Genomic DNA, 23,104 nt, shown 5'->3' with positions numbered 1-23,104 from the left:
ATCTTTTGCATAGCAGAAATGGTGCACAACTTTTTTCCTTCGAATGGTCATTCATAACATCACTTCTCGACGACTCATCCATGCTTGGCAGCTTCAGTGTAAAGAGCCAACATCAAATCAATTGTTCTGAGGTATTTGTTGAGGAAACTCGAGACCTAACGACAGTTAAAGATAAGTACTCGAGAACAATGCTAGGTAAGCAACTGGGCAAAGGTTCCGGGGCAATCAGTTCCGGATCAAAAGTTTGATTTCAGGTTTTGACTGATTGGTTTCTTTCTCCTTTTCTTACAAGTAAGAGCAAAGGCAAAGGAAAAGAAAGGGAAAAAGCATGATATGAGATACTTTTGTTTTGGTGTGACTTGGTTGAAAAGATATTCTCGACGAGGAAGAAAACTGAGTATTTCGAGATGCTTCATTGGAAATGCACTCTCGGAGATGAGGAAGAGTCAGGCTTTCTTGCTAGTCTTCTTTTCCATGGTAGACAGAGGTCGACCTATAAAAGGATTTCCTCATAGCAAATAGTGGTGTTGTTCCTTTACACTTGTCTGCCACAGTGATGTAATTGCAACTGTAAAATTTACGCGTTTCAACTTTATTAGAGATCTTTGACAAAGTTGCCCATGATATCTGAAAAGCTGAGATTGCATTTAAAAAGTGCCAACAAACTTTATTTAGGCAAATCTGGCTTTTGGAGAGTTGTGCCTCTTCGATTTTTGAACAAGTGGCTTTGTTGCCTCTTCGATTTCTGAACAAGTGGTCCTGTTGCCTTTTCGATTTCTGAACAAGTGGCCCTGTTGCCTTTTCAATTTATAGAGGCATTAATTGTGTTCAAAAAGTACGTTAAAAAAGTTGCTGCCTATAGAAATTTCCCCTTTTTTAGCCTTCTGAAATTTATTTGACCTTCTTCCTTCATCATTTCTGAAAATGGCTTGCCCATCTGATCGTTGTTTAGATTTGAATGTTGTGAAAAATGCAAACATGTCTTCTTAAGACAACATATGGCACTCATCCTTCTTATCCCCTAATGGTCCTTTTACAATTGGGGATTATGTGATGAAGAATGACATAACCTCTACAGTGGGAATCTTCTCACCCCCTCCCCTCAAAGATAACAGGATGTTTTCCAAGCGGTCTGATGAGTTGGTTGTTTAAGACACTCCGGCTTTCAATGTTCAATGTGCAGGCTCTGTATTGAATATGGGACAACGCCTTCTTGCTCGAACTCGCCAGGTTCAATCATTGACAGCTGAGGTGGCAAGTCTCAGACAAGAAATTTGAGGGGTCAAGCAGAAAAATAGAGAGTTGCACATGCTCATAAATAATTACTCAACGAGCATGAAAAGAAAGCTTGACCAGCTGTAGGAATCTGAAAGTCAGATTCAAATAAATCATCAGAGGTTTGTGTCTTTATTCCAAAGGCACCTATTACCTTAGTCATCTGGAGTTTTACTAAGTATTAAGACTCCAAATAATCAACCTCTAGTGCCTCTTCTTTTTGGCATTCTGCCAAGTACTGAGGCGTCATATGATTAGCCTTTGTGAAAGCTCCCTTCTGTATGTTTGTTTTTTTTTTCTTTTTTTTTTTTTTTTGATTTTGCCATATACAATTTATGCTTTTGTGGGCCAAGATCGTGTCTTTTCCTCAGGCATAGTACCGATTCAAGAACTTGCCGTTTATAGGGCCAATCTTCAAGCCATATTCTTCCACGATCTTGTAAGCACTGTTTGTGTAGACTTCTTGTACTACGTAAGGTCCATACCACTTCGAGGTGAATTTACTCCCCGTCTTGTGTGTCGTGATGATAGGCCTACGCAATGCAAGGACGAGACCTCCCACTTGAAAAGAATGAGGGCGAACTTTCTTGTTGAAGGCCTTGGAGAGTCGTGCTTGATAACACTCCAAATGATGCTGAGCTTTAAGATTTCTCTCATCCAGTGCTTTTAACTTTTGAAAATGCAACTTTGCATTCTCTTCATCAGTTAAGCATTCTTATATAGTCATCTTTAGTGAAGAAATTTGGCTTTCCAGTGGCAAAACAGCCTGCACGCTATACACGAGCGATGGCGTAGCTTGAGTTGGTGTACAGTGCGTCGTCCTATATACCCAAAGCGCTTCAATTATTCTTTCATGCCAGTCTCTCTTTGTTCGGCCGATCACCTTCTTCAGGAGGTTGCACAACATTTTGTTGAATGTTTCCTCAAGATTGTTGGCTAGAGCATGGTGCATGGAAGATTTATGTTGGTTGAACTTGTATTTCTCGCAAAGCTCGTCCATGAGCCAGTTGGAAAACTATTTTCCATTGTCAATGATGATGTAACGAGGCACACCATATCAATGGATGATATGCTCTTTGATGAAACAGACAACTTCTTGACTTTCCTTAAGGATACGACTTCAACCCACTTGGAAAAGTAATTTGTTATAGCTAGAATGTAGGTTTCTCCTGCAGATGACTTTGGTGTGACCCATACATCAAACGGCTATGAAGCAACTATAGGGTGTAATGGTTCAGGCGGTTGATGTATAAAGTTAGCGTGGAATTGGCAGGCTTAGCACCTTTTGGTGTACTCCAAGCAATCCTTCACCATCTTTGGCCAGTAGTAACCCATTCTCTTAAGCTGGAAGTTTAGTTTTGGTCCAGACTGATGTGCTCCACATACACTTGAGTGTGTTTCTTCCATGGCTTAATTGGCTCATTCCTTACCTAAGCATCTTAGAAGTACTCCTTCAAAATACTGTCCGTAGAGTGTTCCCTTGTAGCAGAAGAAGCGAGGTGTTCATCGACATATTTCAGAGCGATGTCAAAGATCGTCTAGAAGCTTTCCATGTTCCAAGTAGTCGATCAGCGACTATCTCCATCTTTCGATGTCGATTAGAAGTATTGAGACGATGTTTGTGTCATCTACTAGCATTTTAGTAACAAGTGGGATCACCCATCTTTGGCAACCTAGCACATCTGCAACTTCATCTTCTTCTAGTGCCATACTTGAGGCTAAGTTAACGAGAGCATCCGCCTTTTGATTTTCTTTTCTTGGCACATATTCTAGCATCACGACCTTGAACTTTTGTGGTAGTTGAGTTGCTAGCCGAAAGTATGGGACGAGATTATCTTTCCTTACTTCATATTCAATCAAGAGTTGATTAATTATGAGTTTGGAATCGCCATACACTTATAGTGTTATGATTTCCAAGTCGATTGCCATTTGGAGTCCAATGATCAGTGCTTAGTGGTCAGTGACGTTGTCGGAGCATAGCTCGCTTAGTCGGAAGGAATAGGGTAGTACTTGTCTTTGTGGTGACATGAATAATACTCTTGCCCCCACTCTGTCTATTCGTACGGATCCGTCGAAGAACATTGTCCATGTAGGGAAGATGTCGATGTAGAACACCTCCTCGTCAAGCAAGTCGTTTGAGATTTTCCAATCGGCTGGGATAGGATGATTGGCAAGGAAGTCTGCTAGTGTTTGTTCCTTGATGGCTTAAGCTGGGACATAGATGATATCATATTGATTAAGAAGCAATGCCCATTTAGCTAGTTGCCTCAGAACGGGTTTAGACATAATGTTAACAACCAAGTGGATGATGTAAGCATGCATATAGTGTCTCAGCTTTTGGACGGCAAAGACTAGGGCAAGGCACACATCTTCTCGATCAGTGAGTAGTTAAGCTCGGCACCAATGAAAGTTCTACCTAGGTAGTAGAGTGCTATTTCCTTTTAGTCTTCATTTTCTTGTGCCAAGAGTGCTCTAATGAAACTTTGTTGTGAAGCAATGTATAGGATGAATGACTTTTTAAGCACAAGAGTTTCTAAGACATGTGGGTTTGCTAGGTACCTTTTTATGCTCTGAAAGGCATTGTGACAGGCGTCATCCCATATGAACGGAGTGTTCTTCTTCATGAGTAGACTGAAGGGTTGACAACGTCTAAAGAGGTTGGAGATAAATTGTTTGATGAAGGCTAGTTGCCCTTGTAGACTTTTCAGCTCGTGCAAGTTCCTTGGCTCGAGCATGCTTTGAATAACCTTGATCTTTGATTGGTCTACTTCAATGCCATATTGCTTGACAATGAAGCCAAGGAATTTTCCAGAAGTGACACCAAATGCACATTTCAACGGATTCATTTTGAGGTTGTAGTGCCGTAATTTGTCGAACACCATTCGTAAATCCTTCAAGTGATCAGATCTCATCTTAGTATTGACAACCACGTCATCTACGTGACACTCTACGTTTTTGTGTAGCATGTCATTGAAGATCTTCTACATGGCGCGTTGATATGTAGCTTCAGCGTTCTTCAAGCCAAAGGGCATTACCTTGTAGTAGTAGATACCTTTTGGAGTATGGAAGGCTGTTATCTTCGGGAGCCATGCGAATTTGATTGTACCCAGATGAGCCATCCATGAATGATAGCGCCTCATGGCCAGTGGTCATATCCACCATGATTTCGATGATTGGCAAGGAAAAGTCATCATTCATGTAAACATCATTGAGGTCTTAGAAGTCTACGCAAACACGTATTTGTCTAGATTTCTTAAGGACAATGACGATGTTGGAGATCCATTTAGGGTATTGCACCTCCTAAATGAAGCTTGTTTCGATTAGCTTGTCAATCTCAGCCTCAATTCATGGGATTAGCTCGGATCAATAGTATCTTTGAGTCTGCTTTATCGGTCGTCTTTTGGGTTTACCGTAAGACGGTGCATGGTAATGGTAAGGTCAAGGCTGGGCATTTCTTTGTAGGTCTAAACAAAGACATCTTTGTACTCTAGTAGCAGTTGGTAGTACTCCTCGATCTTGCCTACACTCAATAACACATAGGCTTTGGCTTATTGCTTGTGCCTAAGTTAAGCTCTTTGAGATCATTCATTGTGGCTTGCCCTCCATCCTCAAGCTGTTGTGGTGCAGTAGTGACGTCTTCCTTGGGGATTTTGATTTTTTTGTATTCTTGGATCGTGATGTGGAAGATGTCTTGGACTTCCTCTTCAGTGATGCCCTTTTGGGCTTGTTGGCGTGAAGATTAGCTGGTATGGACAATGGTGCGCCTCCTTACTTTCAGTGATCCTTTTTTTGTCAACCTCCAAGGTTGCTTGGTGCTTCATCCTTAAAAGAATCAAGCTTCGAACGTCGTCTTTTTCTACTAGACAGTCAAGCTTTTCTTCCTTTGGTGTTATCTTCCTCTTTCTAAAAGGCTTCTTGGTTTCTTCAAGTCTTTCCAAAGCCGACCATCGTGGAGGAAAGCTAGCCGTGTTGCGTTGTTTCTTAGGTTTTGACAACCTTTCGAAAACAGAGCTTTGGGGTGTTGGAGTGTTAAGCTACTTAAAGACAGAAGTTCAATATTGACCACCAATGCGACCAAGTGCCGAAATTATGGGTTTTGAACGATTTAACCTATCAAAGATTGAAGTTTCAGGGGTAGGTTTAGGCTTCTCTTGATTTTGTACAACGCTCACATTAATGTGTTGAGCGCTAACATTTTTTGCTTTGCTTGAAATCTTCATGAGTGTATTTGGTGTAGAACCAAGTCCAGCTTTGTTGTTGTCAACTCCATAACCATGCTCTTTTAACTTCTTTTGAGTGTCAGTGAGGTCACGTTCTTTGTTGTTAACGATGTTTGCATTCTTTTTTCCAAGATTTGAAAATGAGGCAAAATTGTACCCAGCCTTTGACATGAGTTTGTAGGCATTTGGGTTGAAACCTTCCTCAGTCTTCTTGCTTGGAAGAGAGCTTGGTTTCGCCCCCTTTGGCAGGGATTTTATGAAACCTTGTAGTGGTTTTGAGATTTTAGCATTGCCTAGCTATGGCAGAGGTAGAACCACATTTATCTTGAGCATCCTTACATCGTCCTTGTGCAACTGTGTGTTGGCTTTGCCTATTCCTTATTCTTGACATGAGGATGTATCGGAAGACATGTGTGTTTGATCCTTTTGAGGGCATCACAGTCCATTTGGTTGTTGCGGGCTTAGCAGGTTCGTCGTTGTTTTTGCTTGAAGATGGCACGGTTTTCCCTTCTTGTTTCTTGGGCATAGCTTGCCACTTTGGTTTCTTAGGTGCAGCTTTGCCTATGGATTTGATTTATTTTGGAAGAGCTTGAGGCGCCAGGTCTTCATCCATGTAGAACTTGGCATCTGCGAAGTGTGATTCAACATTGGTGAAAGGCTTAGTGTTGCCTTGTATCACCTTTACTTCTTCTCGATAGAACGTTAAGAATTGATAAAGGGTGGACGACACTACTCTATTCTCGTGGATCCAAGGCCTTCCTAAGAGCAAGTTGTAGGAAGTTCTTGCATCAATCACATGGAATAGCATCCTTGATTTAAGTTCGTCAATGGTCATGTCCACTCGGATCATGCCCATCTCTCTTTGTCCTCATTGGTTAAAACCTAGATTAGAAGGCGACTTAGGGATAGTTCATCCACCTTGATGCCGATTGTGGTCATTGTTAACTTTGGCATGATGTTTATGGTCGACCCACCATCCACAAGTATGTTGTTGATTTTGTTCTCTCTCACGTACCCAAAGACGAAGAGAAGGCAGTTGTGAGGCTTTAACCCTAGCAGCAAGTCTTTGTCAATGAGGTTGATTGTGTCATAGGCGACACAGCATGTGGCATATTCATATGGCCAAAGCTTCAAGCCTTCGTCCTTGCTTTCTTGCACCTCGTGGTCGTCGAGACTCGCCAAGACCACTACTAATGCTTTTCGCATTTCCTTGGGCAATCGTAGTGCTTCTTTGATGCTAAAGTGTGTCGGCAGGCTTTCTTTGGGCGTGAGGATCTTATCTTCCTCGATAGCGATAACTTTACCTTTTAAGGGCTCTTCGATCTCCACTTCAACCATGTGACAGGCAGCAGTAGTGCACTGTTGGATAAGCCCTTTGGGAAGTACTTATGCAAGGAGATGGGAATGTGCGGCTCTTGGTTCATAGGTTCCCTTACGTATGTTGGCTTAGCAGCTCTTACACTCATTTTGGACTTCTTATTGTTGCGGTGGTAGTGCTTTCTCCCTTGTTCCACCATTGGCCGTGTGGCTTATGGTCTTGGCTTCTTTGTATTTTTATAGGTCACTAGTGTCCACCCTTCTTCATTGTCGGTAGGTGCATTTTGGTCGCTTACCCCTAGCGATAGTTGGGCAGAAGGTACCGTATAGTTTAAGCATGGACGGGATTGGTCAGGCGTCACTTGGAGAGGCACAGGATTAAAGGATCCAAACGCAATCGTAATAGTATGTGTTGCAGTCGTGTCTTCAAAGTCAAGCTCAATCTGCCTTTGTTGAGATAGCTTCACCTTGAGGATGAAGCACTTACCGACAGGATGACTTACGATACGATGGTATTTGCAATACCTAGGATCATTAACACGATTCATCTCTTTAGGATGCTTGCATTTAGGTAACTCAATCACCTTCTTTTCCAGTAAGTCGTCTAGCATTGTAGTCACATTAAAGTCAGGAAAATGGTACGTCTTCTGCTTTAGTCCCCTCAAGATGTTTATGTACCTATCTTGGGTGTGAGAAGGCTTACCTCTCTTCATTTCCTTCATTTTGTTTTTCGAAAAGATGTTGATGGGCACGGAGGAGGTCTTAATGGGGGTAGTGTTGATGGTAAAAGCTTCATTGGTGGGCTTCTTCCCAGTCTTGCCCTCTTTCATAACAAATACCTTGTCCTTCTTGAAGTCGGTGATCGGCTCCTTCTTCCCATGATTGGATATACTCAGCTTCGTGTCATGGGAACAAGTTGCCAACTCCTTAAATGTTCTCGGGTTTATGCCTTAGAGAATGTAATGTAACCCCCAGTGCATGCCTTGAACACACATCTCAATGGCGGAGGTTTCAGAAAGCCTATCTTTGCAATCCAGACTTAATGAACGCCATCTATTGGTGCAATTAACGACAAGTTTATCTTTCCATTGCTTCATACTTGTCAGCTCTATCATGCTTACAGTGCAGCAGATGTTATAGAAGTGGTTGAGGAATTCCAGTTGTTGATAGACTTAGGCTCGAGGTCAGTGTACCAATCAAAGTTGGTACCTTTTAGCAAGCGCAAGAACTGCTTGACGAGGTAGTCTCTCTCCGTCCCAGCATTGTTACAGGTTTCAATGAAATGGGCAATATGTTACTTAGGATTGCCATTTTGATCAAATTGCAAGAATTTAGGTGGCTGATAACCCCTCATCATCCTCAAGGCGTCAATCTTCTTAGAGTAAGGCTTTGAGTACAGCACAGAGTCATGTAAGCTCCCTTCGTACTGCGCCTTGTTGGTGCTTGTGATCATCTCTTGCAGCTGTTGGATAGAAAGAGATTCCATGAGTGTGGTAGCTCGGTCCACCTCCAGCTTCTATTCGACTATTCCACCAGAGGCTCCTCTTCTTTGTCTGTTTCTTTCGTCATGCAACACCTCCAAAAGGTTGACGGGTAGCAATCTATAAATCTTTTTCCTCCACGATCCTTGTTAGCCTTGCAACTTCTCCTCGATTGAAGTCACCAATAGTTATGACTTACATAGCTACAAGATACGAGCTACTGCTTGAGTCAACATCGGAAGTTAATGACTCGGAGTATCTCCTCAAGCTTTCTTCACTTGGCGCTCTTAGCGAGGCTAGGGTGATCACGGGCTCGTGCCTCAGGTGCTCTTGCTCATTCAGCAAAGTTGATGTAGAGATGGAAAGCACGACAGTAAGAGCTTTTGCCTTCCTTCGGGTTGTGACGCCCCAAGTGCCACCACTTGCGGTAAGAATATTCTTGTTCTTCGTGTTAATTGCAGGAACAATTTAATCCTTTCTTGATACCATTAACTTCGAAGTGTGCTTGGCTTTCTTGAACGGAGAAAGATATAAGAGGTAGAGATGGTCCCACAGGGCGTGCCAAATTTGTAAACACAAAGATTCCTACGACAAATGAGATAAGAACACGTGTACAAAGAAATATTTGTGTATTAATGAATTTGTAGGTTACAATCTCCTTTAAACTTGATCTTTTGATTCAATCTCCATGAGGTGTAGATGTGTGGATGTGTTTTTGATCCAAGGGTCGCGATGACTTGATCTTGGATGAACGGTTGTCTCAAGGATTAAGTTTGTAGTGAAGGAAGAACCAGCACGTGTAGCGGTGCTTGTTGATTCTTGTGATGGTTGTTGATCCAATGGTCACGTGACTTGATCTTAGATGAACGTTTGCCTCAAGGATTTGGCATGCTGAGAAGGAAGAACTAGCACGTGTAATGGTGCTTGTTGATTCAAGGGTCGCACTGACTTGATCTTAGATGAACGAGGACCTCAAGGATTTGGCTTGCGACGAAGGAAGAACCAGCACGTGTAGGGGTGCTTGTTGATTCTTCAAAGGTTTTGGCGAAATACGAATAGTGTTTTCTCGATTATTCAGAATTCTTGGGAATTTGGGAGGTTGGATGCTTAAGAGCTTTGGAGTTTCAAAGCTTCAAGGATGTTGGATGTATGAATGTGTTGGTTTGTAAATTGGTGAGAATGAATGAATTCTTCCTCCTATTTATAGACTTTTTCAAGCCTTGGTTTTTAATTTAATTAACATTAAATCAAATAAATTCTTTTTGCCAAATGTTGACACGTGTCTTTCTTGATGACTCGTTTGATTTTGTTGAGTCACATACCATGTGTACAATTTATGCGACACATGGTGCATGCCATTTAGGCCCTGACAAGTCAAAACTTTAATGCGTTGGTTAACATTTATTTCATCGAAATTTCGATGTCTACAAGGTGAGCTTCGATTCTCTAATCTGTGGCTCCGCTGCTCCCAAACTTGTTTGGGCCTTACTTTTGTGTTCAAGAGAGGTCGTTGGGGTACTCTCGAAGTCGTCGGCATCGATTTTCACAAAATTTGACCTAATTGAGTTAGGTTTTTGGTATAAATGGAAGAGGATAGGTCGAGATGAGTTTCTAGGTGGTAGGTTGGAGCAGTTTATCAAAAAATGGTTGGTGAAAGCGCTGGATTTCATGGCGCAGTCGGGTTGGTTCATGTAAGGAAACAGGTCAAAGAGACAACCCAGGTTGGCTACTTCCCCCTTTTTCTGTTTTTCCTCATTTCTTCCCCTTCTCATTGGTTAATCTCCCATTTTCTCTCATTTCCTCTCTTCTTATTAAGCAGCATATTCCCTCTTTTCCCTCATTTCTCCTTTCTTCTTCCATTACAGCCACACATGTGGCTTCATCACACCCATCCCTGCTCTAGCAAAGCTGGAGCCTTCAAGAATTGAAGGGTCAAATTGACCAAAATTCCTTTGTCTTTGTTTGTTTATATCTTCTTCATTATAACTCCATTTGGAGAACGGATTTTGCCCACGAGCTCATAGGATTGACCTTTATCCAAATATGCCAAGAACGCCAAAACATATAAGGATAAAATATGTCCCCGTATAACTCTGTTTAGCCAACTAAGGGCATTCACGTCTTTTTAACTTATTGGAAAAAAAAAATTTAAACACCATGAATATAAATACGTCATAACTCTGAATACGACATAGCATACTTAATTTAATAATAAAACATGAGAACAGGATTTCACATTTCCTTTCACTTGGATTTCATAATCATCAATTAATTTGAATTTCATAACTAAATCATATATTTAAAGATAATCAAGGTATTACAATACCCTAGTGAGGTTTCCTACTGTTGTCTCGTATGACGTTTAGTTTTAATTTAATGTGACTTCTCATGTTTATCCTTAGTCTATGGCTTTTCTCCCACCTTAGGTTTAACCATATCGAGGTTTTGTGAGTTTTACCTTTTATGCATTCTTCTGTCGATTTGAGACTCGCATTCACTCACTTTGTCAACAACTTCATCAAAACTTACTTCATCACTGAAGACCTGATGCACATTTACTTGAGTATTTACACACTCAAGGGGAGTGTTGTAGTCCTAATACTTTAGGAATGTGATTGTGTAAATCCTAGGAAATCATTATGGAATTCTACCATATCTTATACTTTAGGTATTATGCTAATAGAGTTGTAATCCTATTAAGGTATGGAATAACCTTCTCTATTAATATAAATAAAGGTACAATGGAGTGAGAAAAAAAAACCTCAGAATTCACTCAATTCTCTCTACACTTTGTCGTACCCTCTCTCTTAATCTCTCTATTATTGTTCAGTTAAGTAGGCCTACAACAAAAACTACTGATTTCAAGTAAAACTATACTTCCAAATACAAATTAGAACTAAAATCCTAAAATTACTAATTTCAACAAAAAATATAATTTCAAATATAAATTAGAACTAAAATCCTAAAATTAGTCATATCAACTAAAATCATAAGTCTAAAAATAACAAATTTTTCCTGAAATTACTAATTTTAAACTTGAACTAAATCCTAAAATTACTAATACGTAAATTAATAAAAAAAATATTAATTTACAACTAAAAATGATAATACTTAACAAATTTAAAACTTAAATTTGCAAAAATCCTAAACAAACCCGCACCACCCATTCCCCTAAAATCTGAAAAATTGCAAACCCTAATCTCCAAAAATCCAACCCGTAGCTCCTATACCCTAATCCTCCTAAAATTGAACCCTAAATTCTCTAATCTAATGCTCTATAAACTGGAACCCCAAATGAAAATTGAATTAAATTTAAAAAAAAAAATTGAAATCCTTACCTTGTTAGATGCGGAGATGGGTGGACCATATTGTGGGCGTGGGTGTGGGACTGTGGAGCGCCGGAGATGGGTGTGTGGCGATGAGGGTGAGAGTCGACGAGTGTGTGTGATGACGAGGGTGAGAGTGAGTGAGAGAGGTGAGAGTGGGTGAGGAAGACTGGGTTTGAGATAGAGCAGATGAAGGAGTTCAAAAGGAGAGACATAAATGAAGCAGAGGGCTCTCAAGTTGTAAACTCCTTTTTTAATGATCCCATCTTCTTGGAAAACAAAAGAAGTATGATAAAGACTAGTACAAATTTCGGTATTAAAAATATCAATATTTCATCAAATTAACTCATTTTTTATATATTTTTATATAAATTTAAAAAGTTTGTTCTTTCAAGGAAATACCCTTATAAAAAAAATAAAAAAATCATTACCTCAATAATAAAAAAAAGTGAATCTTGTTTGATCTTTTTTTTTTTTAATATCCTCTTTCATTGGATTACTCTAGTAATGGGACACATATATCACAATCTCAATGCGAAATTTGAATGAGATACATAATTTCAAATTAGTAAAATTTTTGTAAAAAAATTAATACTATACACTTTGCGCAACGAAGCTCCGTCATGCAACAAAATGTCATTGCACAAATTTTAATGAAAGATTAGAATACCCCGACCAGTTTTTCGAGGGGTGCCAAATTTTCAGACCCTTACTCAACGAAGTCATGATTATTCATCATGCTAAATCTCTTTATGTGACGAATGGAAGTACTTCGTTGCGCAAGGGTCTGAAAATTTAAATTGAAACTTTCCAAAAATTTGGTTCACCTCGTAAAAAATTAAACCATGTGTGACGAAAGTTAGGTTATTCATCGTGTAAAGAGTACTGGCACAATAAATGTAAGGATATTCGTCGTGCAAATATTATAAATAAATATACAATTTTATTTATATCATTAAATTTATTTTATAACAATTTTAATAAATAATATTTATTTTACACATAAGATAGATAAATCACAATATATATTATTTAATTTAATTTACAAGAAAATTCACAAATTTACATTAATCCTCATCCAAACTATAATAACTTTCACTATCGTCACTTTCATCATTTTGAGAGTTACATTCCTCCTCGTTGATAGGTACGTCACTGTCGTCGTTGGCGACCTCTGTTGCATTGTATCGTGAAAGATCACCAAGGTTAATTATTATTGACTCAATCAGTATTTCGATTTCAACAACTCCTGTTATCTGAAACGGTTCTTGGACAAGATTTGTATCCCAAAGTGTTTCTGCACCAATTTCTATCAAAGATTCGGGCCATTGTTCAGTGAAGCTATTGCCGTCATCATCAACATGATCTAGGTCTAAAATAGCATATACGTTCCTATGATCAATCTTCTGAACAACATTCAAACCATTCACGCCCTTAGGGTCATCTACATACAAAATATGTTTTGCTATACTTGCCAAAATGTAAGGGTCGTCATAGTACCGAGTTCTGTTAGTGTTTACTGATAGTAAATCATGGTCTCCCTTAACACTCGTGTGCCTCTGTGGGTTTGTTTCAAGCTATCAACACTTAAATAGGATAACTTTGCAACGGTCTTTATAAAACAATCGTACGACACTTGTTAGTTTTTCATAGAAATCAATGTCTCTACTTTCACCTCTAGGACATGGACCCCGTTATTTTGCGTAGACAACTTGTCATCATGTTCAGCGCCCAAGAACTTAACATCTTAAGATGGCACCCTGAGAACAATTCAGTGCAAATAAGCCCGAACACCAAGTTATATCACTCTTCAGTGTAAAAGGGCAAATCCAATGCCTTCAATTTATTCACTTAATATAGTACAATAACTTAACTTGTTAGTTTTACCAAATTGAAAAACAATGATGAAATTTGTACAATATGTTCAATACAAACACATAAAACTTACATATTCGAGAAACCAATGAGGAAACAATTCACGGTGCTTTTAGGCATATAAATGTGAAGGATGTTCCGCCTTCTATCCAGGTATGTCATTGTCTCGTCACAATTGTTAAGTGCGAATCAATGTGCTACTCCACATCCTTTTTGAAAAATGACTCGCCTCGAACTGGGCAAAAACAAAAAGTTTCTCCCCTCCCACACCCCCGCCATTATTGCCCTAGAGACGATTCAAAGTCATCTCAATATCTTGTCGATACATTCCATAAAATGTACGCAACTTATATGCATTCCAAGCCTCTATAATTGATCATTCGGCCTTTGGCCTATTTTGTATACTTTTTTATAACTTGCCAAGAAACTTGTAAAATTAAAAATTTATGATACAAATGAGTCAAAGCATCCATTGATGATGAATAAACAAATTTTGGATGAGTATACAACTTTCTATTAGATACATCCATCGATAGTTGACTGGTCTAGCAAGCAATGCCTCATTCGACAAGTGAACTATCACATGGATCATACTTGTAAAGAAAACTGGACGAATATATGTTCAAACTTGCACAAGACTTGGACAATGTTGTAGAACAAATTAATGTTCGACTTTCTCGATGACTTGCAATCAATTATGAAAAAATTTGGACAACAACATGATTGGCTTCACCACATCTTCAGGCAAGAAGTGTCGAATACCAACTGGAAGTAAGCATTGTAGAATCACATGGCAATCATGACTCTTTAGTCCAGAAAATTTACCATCGTCAACGTTCACACAACACACAATATTTGAATTATACCCATCTGAAAACTTTACAGAAGATAGAAACTTTAAAAACTCTTTTTTGGCTTAAAAAAAACGCAAAGAACCTTCTGGCTTTGTCACCGTCCATATTCATCCATGAACCAAGCCTTATGCCATTTATTCCATATTGAGATGAGCTTTGATCATGTCTTTTGTCTTTCCCTTGATACCTAGAATTATGCCCATCAATATGTCGATGACATTTTTCTCAACATGCATAACATCATGGTTGTGTCTCACTTTTAAAATCCAAACAGTTAACTTGGTCCAAAATCTCATCTCCAGATCATTTTCTGGATCTTAGGCAAGTCTCTGTTGTACTGTCAAACTATTTATCATTTTGACGCCACTCATTGTCCCATGGCAACCATCTCTGATGATCAAGGTAACAAAATTTTTCGATGTGCCAAGAAGATGTTACTTTCTCCTTGCATTCTGGGCATGCCATATAACCCTTAGTGCTCCAATCGGAAACCATTGCATAAGCAAAAAAATCAGTTATAGTCAACATAATTGCTACCCCCAAAGTGAACATCTTGCTAATAAACTTTTCGTATGTGTGGGCACTATTTTCACATAAATCTTTTAGCTCATCGACAAAGGGCCGCAAAGAAAAACATCAATGAACCTATCAAGGTCCTTGTTAATCAATAGAGTCATCATATATATTCTTTCTTTATGCATTTCCAAGGCGGCAAATTATATGGAAATACAAAGATCAGCCAAGTGTTGTGGTGTTGGTTTAAAATCTCGAATAGATTGAATTTGTCAGTGTCAAGTCCCAATCTGACGTTCCTAGCCTTAACTGCAAATCGGGGTACATCCGATCAAACTCATTTCATGCTTATCCATTTGCAAGATGCTTCATCACATCATCATCTACCCGTTCTTTCGTATGTCATCTTATGTCGCTTACAGTATACGTCAACATATATAATCATTGCTGAAACCTAAGCTTTAATGGCAGATCCATAATCTTCTGTGGGATCTTCGTCGTTCTATTCTAAGACGTTATTTTGAACCTCGACTTATTACATACAAGGCATTTATCCAACGCTTTATTCTCCTTATAGAACAATAAACAATTATTTTTGCAAGCGTGATTTTTTTCATAACCCCATTTGAGACCATTGAACACCTTCTGCGCACTTTGTCCTTTGGAAGCATCCTCTTAAAAACTCCCAAAAAGTAATCGAAACATTGATTCGACATACAATACTTTATTTTGCCGTGCATCGACTCTACAATGGCCATGCATCAACTCTACAACCCGGGTATAATTCTTGTCTAGCACTTTTTAATAGTTTTTCATATTGATGGAATGCTTCACTGTCCATGGGTAGAGGCACATCATCTTCTCCTTCTTCATTGGTGTTCGTTGAGGCAAATGGATAAGCGTCATTTAGAATATTCATAACTTATTCATTAGGATCCACATTAGGTACAACATTATCCACTCTTGTCATGTTTAAAGACGAAGCATTGTCTAATTGTTCTCCATGATGATTCCATGTAGTATAGGTCTCTATCATCCCATTTCTTACTAGATGAAATGGAACACTTTCAAATGTCTCTCTTAATGTGTTGTTACACCTTCTACATGGACACCAGATTCTAGTTGACTCCGGGTAGTGTTTAATTGAGAACTCAATAAAATCATTTATTCCATCCAAATATTCGTTTGCACATCTATTAAGATTCGGTATCCACTATCTGTCCATAATATCTGCAAGCACAATAAAAAGTACAATTATTTCAACAATTTCAACAAGATATTGTCACCTTATGCCTTTGGCTGCGACCACAATAAAAAGTACAATGATTACAACAACTTCAACAAGATACCGTCATCTTATGCCTCCGGTAAGGGCTCTATCCCATTCAAGAATGCACAGTTGTGTGATGTAATTTATGACTACATAGGACTAGATTTTGATGTGGAAAATTTTCGGCAACATCTCTCTACAGTTCTCCAAGTGCAAGACATACATATAAAATACATGTATGGCACTCAAAGAACATAAAGAGATGTTACCGAAATTCCAAACCAATATTTAAATTCAATATTTATGCAAATTAAAACTTAAATCAAATTATATTAACCAAATAAATCAAATTAACCAAATAACTACTTAAACTTAAAATTTAATCCAAAACAAATTACATAAATATTTAAAAATACAATTCACAAATACATACTTAAAAAAGAATATTATTGGCCCATAAAAATAAAATAACACTTCTATTGCGCTTGTACTTCAGGATTTTGTTGAACTTCTGCATATCGCTCGACATCATACTTCCACTCCTAGAAACACCTTTTGAACATGTTATCCATGGACTTCATTAGCTTTGGGTCAGTTTCATCAATAACATAAGTACCCTGTTATGCAAAAATAATTAATTATTAATCATTATAATAATACTATTTAACAAAAATAATTATTACTTTACTAATTCGCACTTACTAATAACTCCTCCAACATATACTTCTTCAACTCCTCCGGCATTATTTTTCAAGAGGCCCACTCCATAGAACAATTGTTCTGCACTAGTACCCAGCATCGTGCCGAAGCATGGTGTCAGCCTCCATCTTAGATCACTTGAAATGATCATAGATTATTCGCTTAGGCCGGTCATCAATCACCATCCGAGCCCCGCACCGACATTCTCTTGGTATGTTTGTCAACAAAAAAAAATATAAATTCATAATCAAATTAAGTAATTCATCTAATAATTTTTTCAAAAAAATAAAAATAAAACTATTACATCTACACAAAATTTAGTATCAACTTTATGAGATCCTTCTCCCTCACATCTCTTATTGGTGGAGCAGCTGAATCGGCCATATCGATCGTACAAAAAATAATTGGGAAATCAAAAGGTTAGGGGAATAAGAAAACGGGGGAACTTTAGGATTTTGGGAAAAAGTATGTGAGAAAAAGGGAGAGTGAATCTGTGATTTTAAGGAACCCGTGGAACCTTTCCACGACGAAGCATTTGTCATGCAAAGTCCGCAAAAAATACTACTCCTTAAATTGCTAACCGGCTGACTTTGCACTACGAATAATTTGCCGCTCAACAGTTTGCAGTAGACCTTGTAGTAAATACTTTGTCTTAAATGGGTCACCGACCATTTTGAGATCACTTTGCGCAACAAAAACCGTGTTGCGCAAAGGTTTCACATGAAAATGTCCATCGCGTGAAAGTTTGGCACCTAAAATTTCCCTACCCTAGTTTTTTCTTAGCCTTTATGCGACTAACAATCGGTGTCGTTGTGCAAAGGCCTTTTGCGCAACCAATATATTAGTCACATAAAGTGTTTAATAATTTTTTTTGGTCAACATGTTTTTGCGTGACGAAACCCTTGTTTCATTGTGAAATGTACCATATTTCGTCGCGGAAAGTTTTGTTACGGAAATAGTTTTTTTCTACTAGCAATACCTTTCCTTTAATTTTCTTTCAATCCAATCATAGACCTACAACAAACAAAATTAATTAACGACACAATTAAAAAAATTAAATTAAATTAAAAACCTTAAATCAATTGGGAGAGGGAAGGATGGGGGAGATATGGGTGATGAGGTGGGTGTGTGTGTGAGTGAGAGAGAGAGATTTTTGCAAGCAGGGATGCAACGGCATGGGGGAGGAAGAAGAAAAGAAAGGAGAAGGAGAAAGATAAGGCACATACCCTTTAATGAATAAGATTTTGCCCAACGAAAAAGTTCTACGGGCAAAGTTAGGAACGCCGTCGAGCAAAAAAAGTGTTGATGGTTTTCTTGACAGGTCATCGTGGACCTTTGCTCAAACACTAGTACACTTTTCCCCACAAAAAGATTCATCGGAAAAAGTTCTATAAGCCGACGAACAAAACTTTCGTTAAGCAACTAGTGACACATTAGCGCCAATTTTTTCTCTTGGCGCCTAAATATTGCCCGACAAGACATACTTTGCCTTGCAAAATATATTTGTTGCACAAAGCCTTTGACAAAACCCTAAAAGTTGACTAGGTTCGCCCCAATTATTATTTTTTTTTCGTCGGGTAAAGTATCTTGATAACCTGACAAAAATTAGTTTGTCGCGCAAACTTTTGCCTGGCCAATGGTGATTTCTGATATTGAAACATAGCTTAATTGAGAAATGTGAGGTGAGGAAACAAGCTTCCTTATCAAAGATGAGAAAGATAGGAAAATTTAAGCCAAAAATGTAAAAAATCTGCCACATCGCATGATAACGGAGAGGAACGTTTTTGGGGTTAATTGCTAGCCAATGCCAAGAAGAACGTGGTGGCAGAGACAATGCTATAAGCTCGTGCAGCTCACAGGACAATTTAGGGCATAGAAATGCCTGACAATAAATATGTTTGTCTTTTACAAAATAATTCTGCATTCCCATTTATTGAGTTCAATCACACAGAAAGCGATTATCACAAGCGACAGCTTTGGCCTGATTTTCTTGAGATCAACATGACAATCATTACAATTCATAGCCTCATGTTTTATTTTTCTAACTTGTAATAGATTTGTGGGAAATAAAAGGTTGGGTTTTATTTGTCCATTAATTAGATTTCATTTTCAGCACCATATATTTTCGATACATGTCCTATTCTTTGGAGGGGATCTCCCCTTGTACCCAGGGCAGAAAAAAAATTTCAGTTTATGTGTCTTTTATTGGAATTTTCAAGTTGAGCAATTTTTCCTCTCTCTTCCAAACCCTAGGACAAAGAACACCAGCAGCCAGAAGGGACTCTTTGTCTGTATCCCTTAATATGATTTGATTTAATATATTTGATTCATTTGCTTTGGCTTTTGGAGATTTTTTTATTCAATTTTTCCATTAGATTGTAATGTGCAATTTTATTTTATTTTTTTCCTTGTTTGTGTTGCATATTTGCAACCCATAAAGCTCCAAGACATGAGAATTCCCAAGAACATGGCCAACCAATCGCAAAAAGGGCAAAAAATTCACACCAAAAAAAAGTACTTCCTTTGTAGAAAATGTAACCATTTTATTTACCCTAGACGACTTTTACGCTGTTATGATCATTTACATCTGCTAATGAACTTAGAGGAGCACAAAGTCTGACCGATGAAAGTGCCTTATTGAAATGTTTTGCTTTGGTGCCAAGGTACTCATTCCAAGTAATTGGCCGGTAGAGAGGAGGATGACTTGGACCAACTAATTTTGATAGGGGTGAGATTTGGACACTAGCCGGGGGACCGAATAAGTAAGCGATGGATAGACGATGTTGGGTGCGATTAACTACTGCCCGATGAAGGACACTTGGGTACACCCCGTTAGATAATATATGGATGAGATCACCAACATTGACCACCAAAGCACCGGGCATTGGTGGAACCGTGACCCATCCGGTGCCGTCTCGAAGCACTTGCAAACCACTAGTATTGTTTTGGTAGAGGATTGTGAGGAGGGTAGAATCCGTATGTGCAGCCAAACCCATGGCCCGATCTGGCTCTGGGCAAGCCGGGTAAGAGTTCAATTGTAAGGCAGCTGATGCACCTTTGAATTCACCTTTCGAGCCAGCCCACTTTACATCTTCCGGGGATATGCCTAGTGAGCCAAGCATAAGCCACATCAACCTCCCAGCAAGCCTTTTCATTTCCTTCTCATATTCCTCAATGATATTGCTACAAAAATAAAACAAGAGAAAATAAAAATCAAAACACTGTATAATACATAACATTACATAATATAACACAGATGCGCTAGTAAACAGATTTAATCTCTTTGGGACCGCATCTCTAGAGAGCACTTTTCCTCATAACCGTTTTTGCTAAAAGTTTTTTTTTTTTTAATTAAAAATAGGTTGAAATTTTTACATACAAAAAAAATAATAAAAAAATTCAAATACTTTCTAAAACAACACTTAGACGTATGTCTTGAAGAAGTATTCAAAAAGTGCCTTTATGACCCAAAATTATTTTAAAATTTTTCAGGACGCAGTAAGAAAAACACTCTTATTTGTCAAAAGAACACTTATATGTATATAGCTCATTCAAAACTAATCTCGAGGAGGCTATGTTGGTTATTTCTCACATACCAAATCTTCTTTAGTGGGTCCATAATCTTTTACCATATTATCACACACTTACAGTTCTTTTGCAACTTGCATTATGGTAAAGAAATTGGCATTTTGCCTACACGGCCATAGTATTCTCCAACCAAAACAAGAACCCAAAAAACAACAAACAAAAAATATATTAATATTGAGGTTAATTAATGTGATTAATACCAGAATTTTTCGTAATCTTGGGGCCAAAGTTGGCGAAAATGGTCAACTGGTGAGCCAACAATAGTGAACCCCTCAGACCACATGAGCTTCCTAAAAAACGAAGATATCCGAGCAAAACCATAGCCTGAAATGCCGTCCGGCGGTCGGGCGGCTTTGAGCTTCTGCTCGACTGGCAGAGAGAAAAGGCTTTTGCCTGCGGACTCAATGTCATCAAGAAGCTTCTGTGGGATGCCATGGTTAGTGACTTGGAAGACTCCCCAAGTCTTACATGCATGGCCTGTGAGCTTAAGAGCATTGGGTTCGGAGAGATCGATGACCGGAACAGAATCGTCTACCCCAAATAAACTTAGGGAAGATGGGTAGTGATCATCATTGTTTGTCCATGCATAGGAGTCTGGCAATTCATGTAATGAGTTGAAATCTGGGTGTTTGAGTTGGAGGTTGACAGGGTGGGATTTGAAGGCATCAGAGAGTCTTGCAGGCATATTGATCAGTAGAGTTTTTGTGTTCAATTGGGGGAAGAGAGAGAGAGAGAGAGAGAGAGAGATATGAGGGTTGGGGCTGTGCTTTGTGTGGTTAGAAAAAAATTAAGGGTGTTCTGAAGATTTAGGATATAGGATTAGAAACAAGTATAATGGTGGTAGTACTTGTTGCTTGAAAACATAGGATGATGATATAAAAGAAAGATAAGGTTTAGTGAGTATATATAGAGATGGCGGACAAGATAGTGACAAGTTGTCCAAGCCCTCCACCCCAAAACAGAGTGATATGTTTGTTGAGTTAAAACCAAAATAGAATTTCACGTACTGTAGAAGTTTCAAGAAAATTACTACATGTATATTATTTTATTTTATTTTATTTTTGGTTGGAGGGTTCATGCATTTCTTTTTGAAATATACCGTTCTAAAATATAAATATAACTAGTTTGGTGGGTTACTGTGCATTTGGATGGTGGTGTTTCATATATGCCCTTGTACTGACAAAGCTATTGATCAGTATACGTTTCTGGAAAATTAAAGAAGTTCATGCACTGTCTTAATTAGTTCATATCTCTCTTTTTTGGTAAAAAATTCATCTATCTCTTTAGTACGTAATTAATTAATTTATGGTGTCAGTTCATGCACTGTTATACGGAATGTTATTAGTTTGTGTTTTCTTTTCAATTTCTCTTTCAAACTTTGATGTTAATCTTTTTCCTTCAATAAAGTAATATGTCCCAGTTGAGAAAGAGAGTAAAAGAGATATTTTACTTAGTCACATGAGTTATATTAACGGTTTATATAAAAATCCTAGTGTGTGATTGCAGTATGTTGAAGAGGGTGATCGTTTAATTTGTTTCAAAGGTTGCATGTTGAGCTGAGTAGTGAGGAAGGGGACAAAAAAGTAAGGGAGATGGTATGTCCATTGGACGGGGGAAAGAACAAAATTGAAAAGGACCAAGTTGTCCTTAGAACAAGGGAATTGAAAGGCATTTTTAACCCTCTCAAACGAAAGGAGTTTTGATGAGAAGAGGGGACACTTCGACTCTCCATGTGCCCTTGCTTGTCCTCAAGTAGAAAAACATCTTAATCAACACACCTCCTCCCCTCAATCTTGGTCCTAATCTCTATTCACTACAGAACAACACCCATATAATTTCTCTCAAGTCTATGGACCCGTCCCAACAGGTTCTGTTTTAGAGTTCTCTTAAGGCGTCCATATAACTGTGTAAGGAAACGTAGTAGTGTACATGGTTTGCGGAACATATGGAAGAGAAAAATATTGGCTACGGACTTTTACGACCCATGAGAAGCTACCATCAAGTTCAAATTTCGATCATAATAAGATTTTGTAACACATGTTATGTTTCTTTTTTCTCTAACAAAATGGATATCAGATAATACTTAGGTACTCCCTAGTGAGTACTCTGTGTACTCACTATCTAATTTGGCCCCATAAGAAAATCTCGCGTTTCTTATTGTCTAAATTAAATAATATGTCTATTTTTTTCTTAAAAACAATAAAATAAGTGTTAAAACATCATTTAACAGAACCAAAAGGCGATTACCCAACAAAAGTAGTGCTCCAATGCTTTCACTTGTATATCGGTCATTTCCAAGAAAAGTAAAGTCTCTTTAGATTTTTGTGATTAGATTTGTAGTTTGTTTGTCCCATATGACCCCATGGGCTCCTAATACTAACACTAACGAACATATTTGGAGTGTATTTCAAAGCAAAAGCTTAATGGGTTTTTTTGTTCTTTAGTTTAAAATCTCTCTTGTCCCTTGGTTTATAGTTTATACTTTCTTTTTCATGGACAACAAGTTGAAAAAGCTCTTATTTCTCTTTTTGTTCCTTTTTTTTTTAATTAATTAATTCATTAATTTTCGTGGCTGTCATTGAGACACAATAGTAACCGTGATTTTTTAATTATGATGCCATATGAGTCATGTATTCCAATCCTATCTTAGCCATGCCTAATGTCTCATGAGAGATGAACATAAATA

General features: G+C 38.2%; 1 protein-coding gene across 1 annotated transcript; it reads right to left on the bottom strand.

Moving 5' to 3' along the window:
• Positions 1-19,328: 19,328 nt before the first annotated feature.
• LOC137708767 (gibberellin 3-beta-dioxygenase 1) lies at positions 19,329-21,274 on the bottom strand. Its single transcript, XM_068447920.2, has 2 exons — positions 20,619-21,274; positions 19,329-20,013 (listed from the first exon to the last, which is right to left on the bottom strand). The coding sequence occupies exons 1-2, from the start codon at positions 21,101-21,103 to the stop codon at positions 19,383-19,385; spliced, it is 1,116 nt and encodes a 371-aa protein (XP_068304021.2). The 5' UTR covers positions 21,104-21,274; the 3' UTR covers positions 19,329-19,382.
• Between the last annotated feature and the right edge of the window lie 1,830 nt (positions 21,275-23,104).

This window comes from Pyrus communis, chromosome 17, assembly GCF_041283825.1.
Source record: "Pyrus communis isolate YQ-2024b chromosome 17, ASM4128382v1, whole genome shotgun sequence".
Taxonomy (NCBI): domain Eukaryota; kingdom Viridiplantae; phylum Streptophyta; class Magnoliopsida; order Rosales; family Rosaceae; genus Pyrus; species Pyrus communis.
This window is presented reverse-complemented; position numbering and strand designations above follow the sequence as displayed.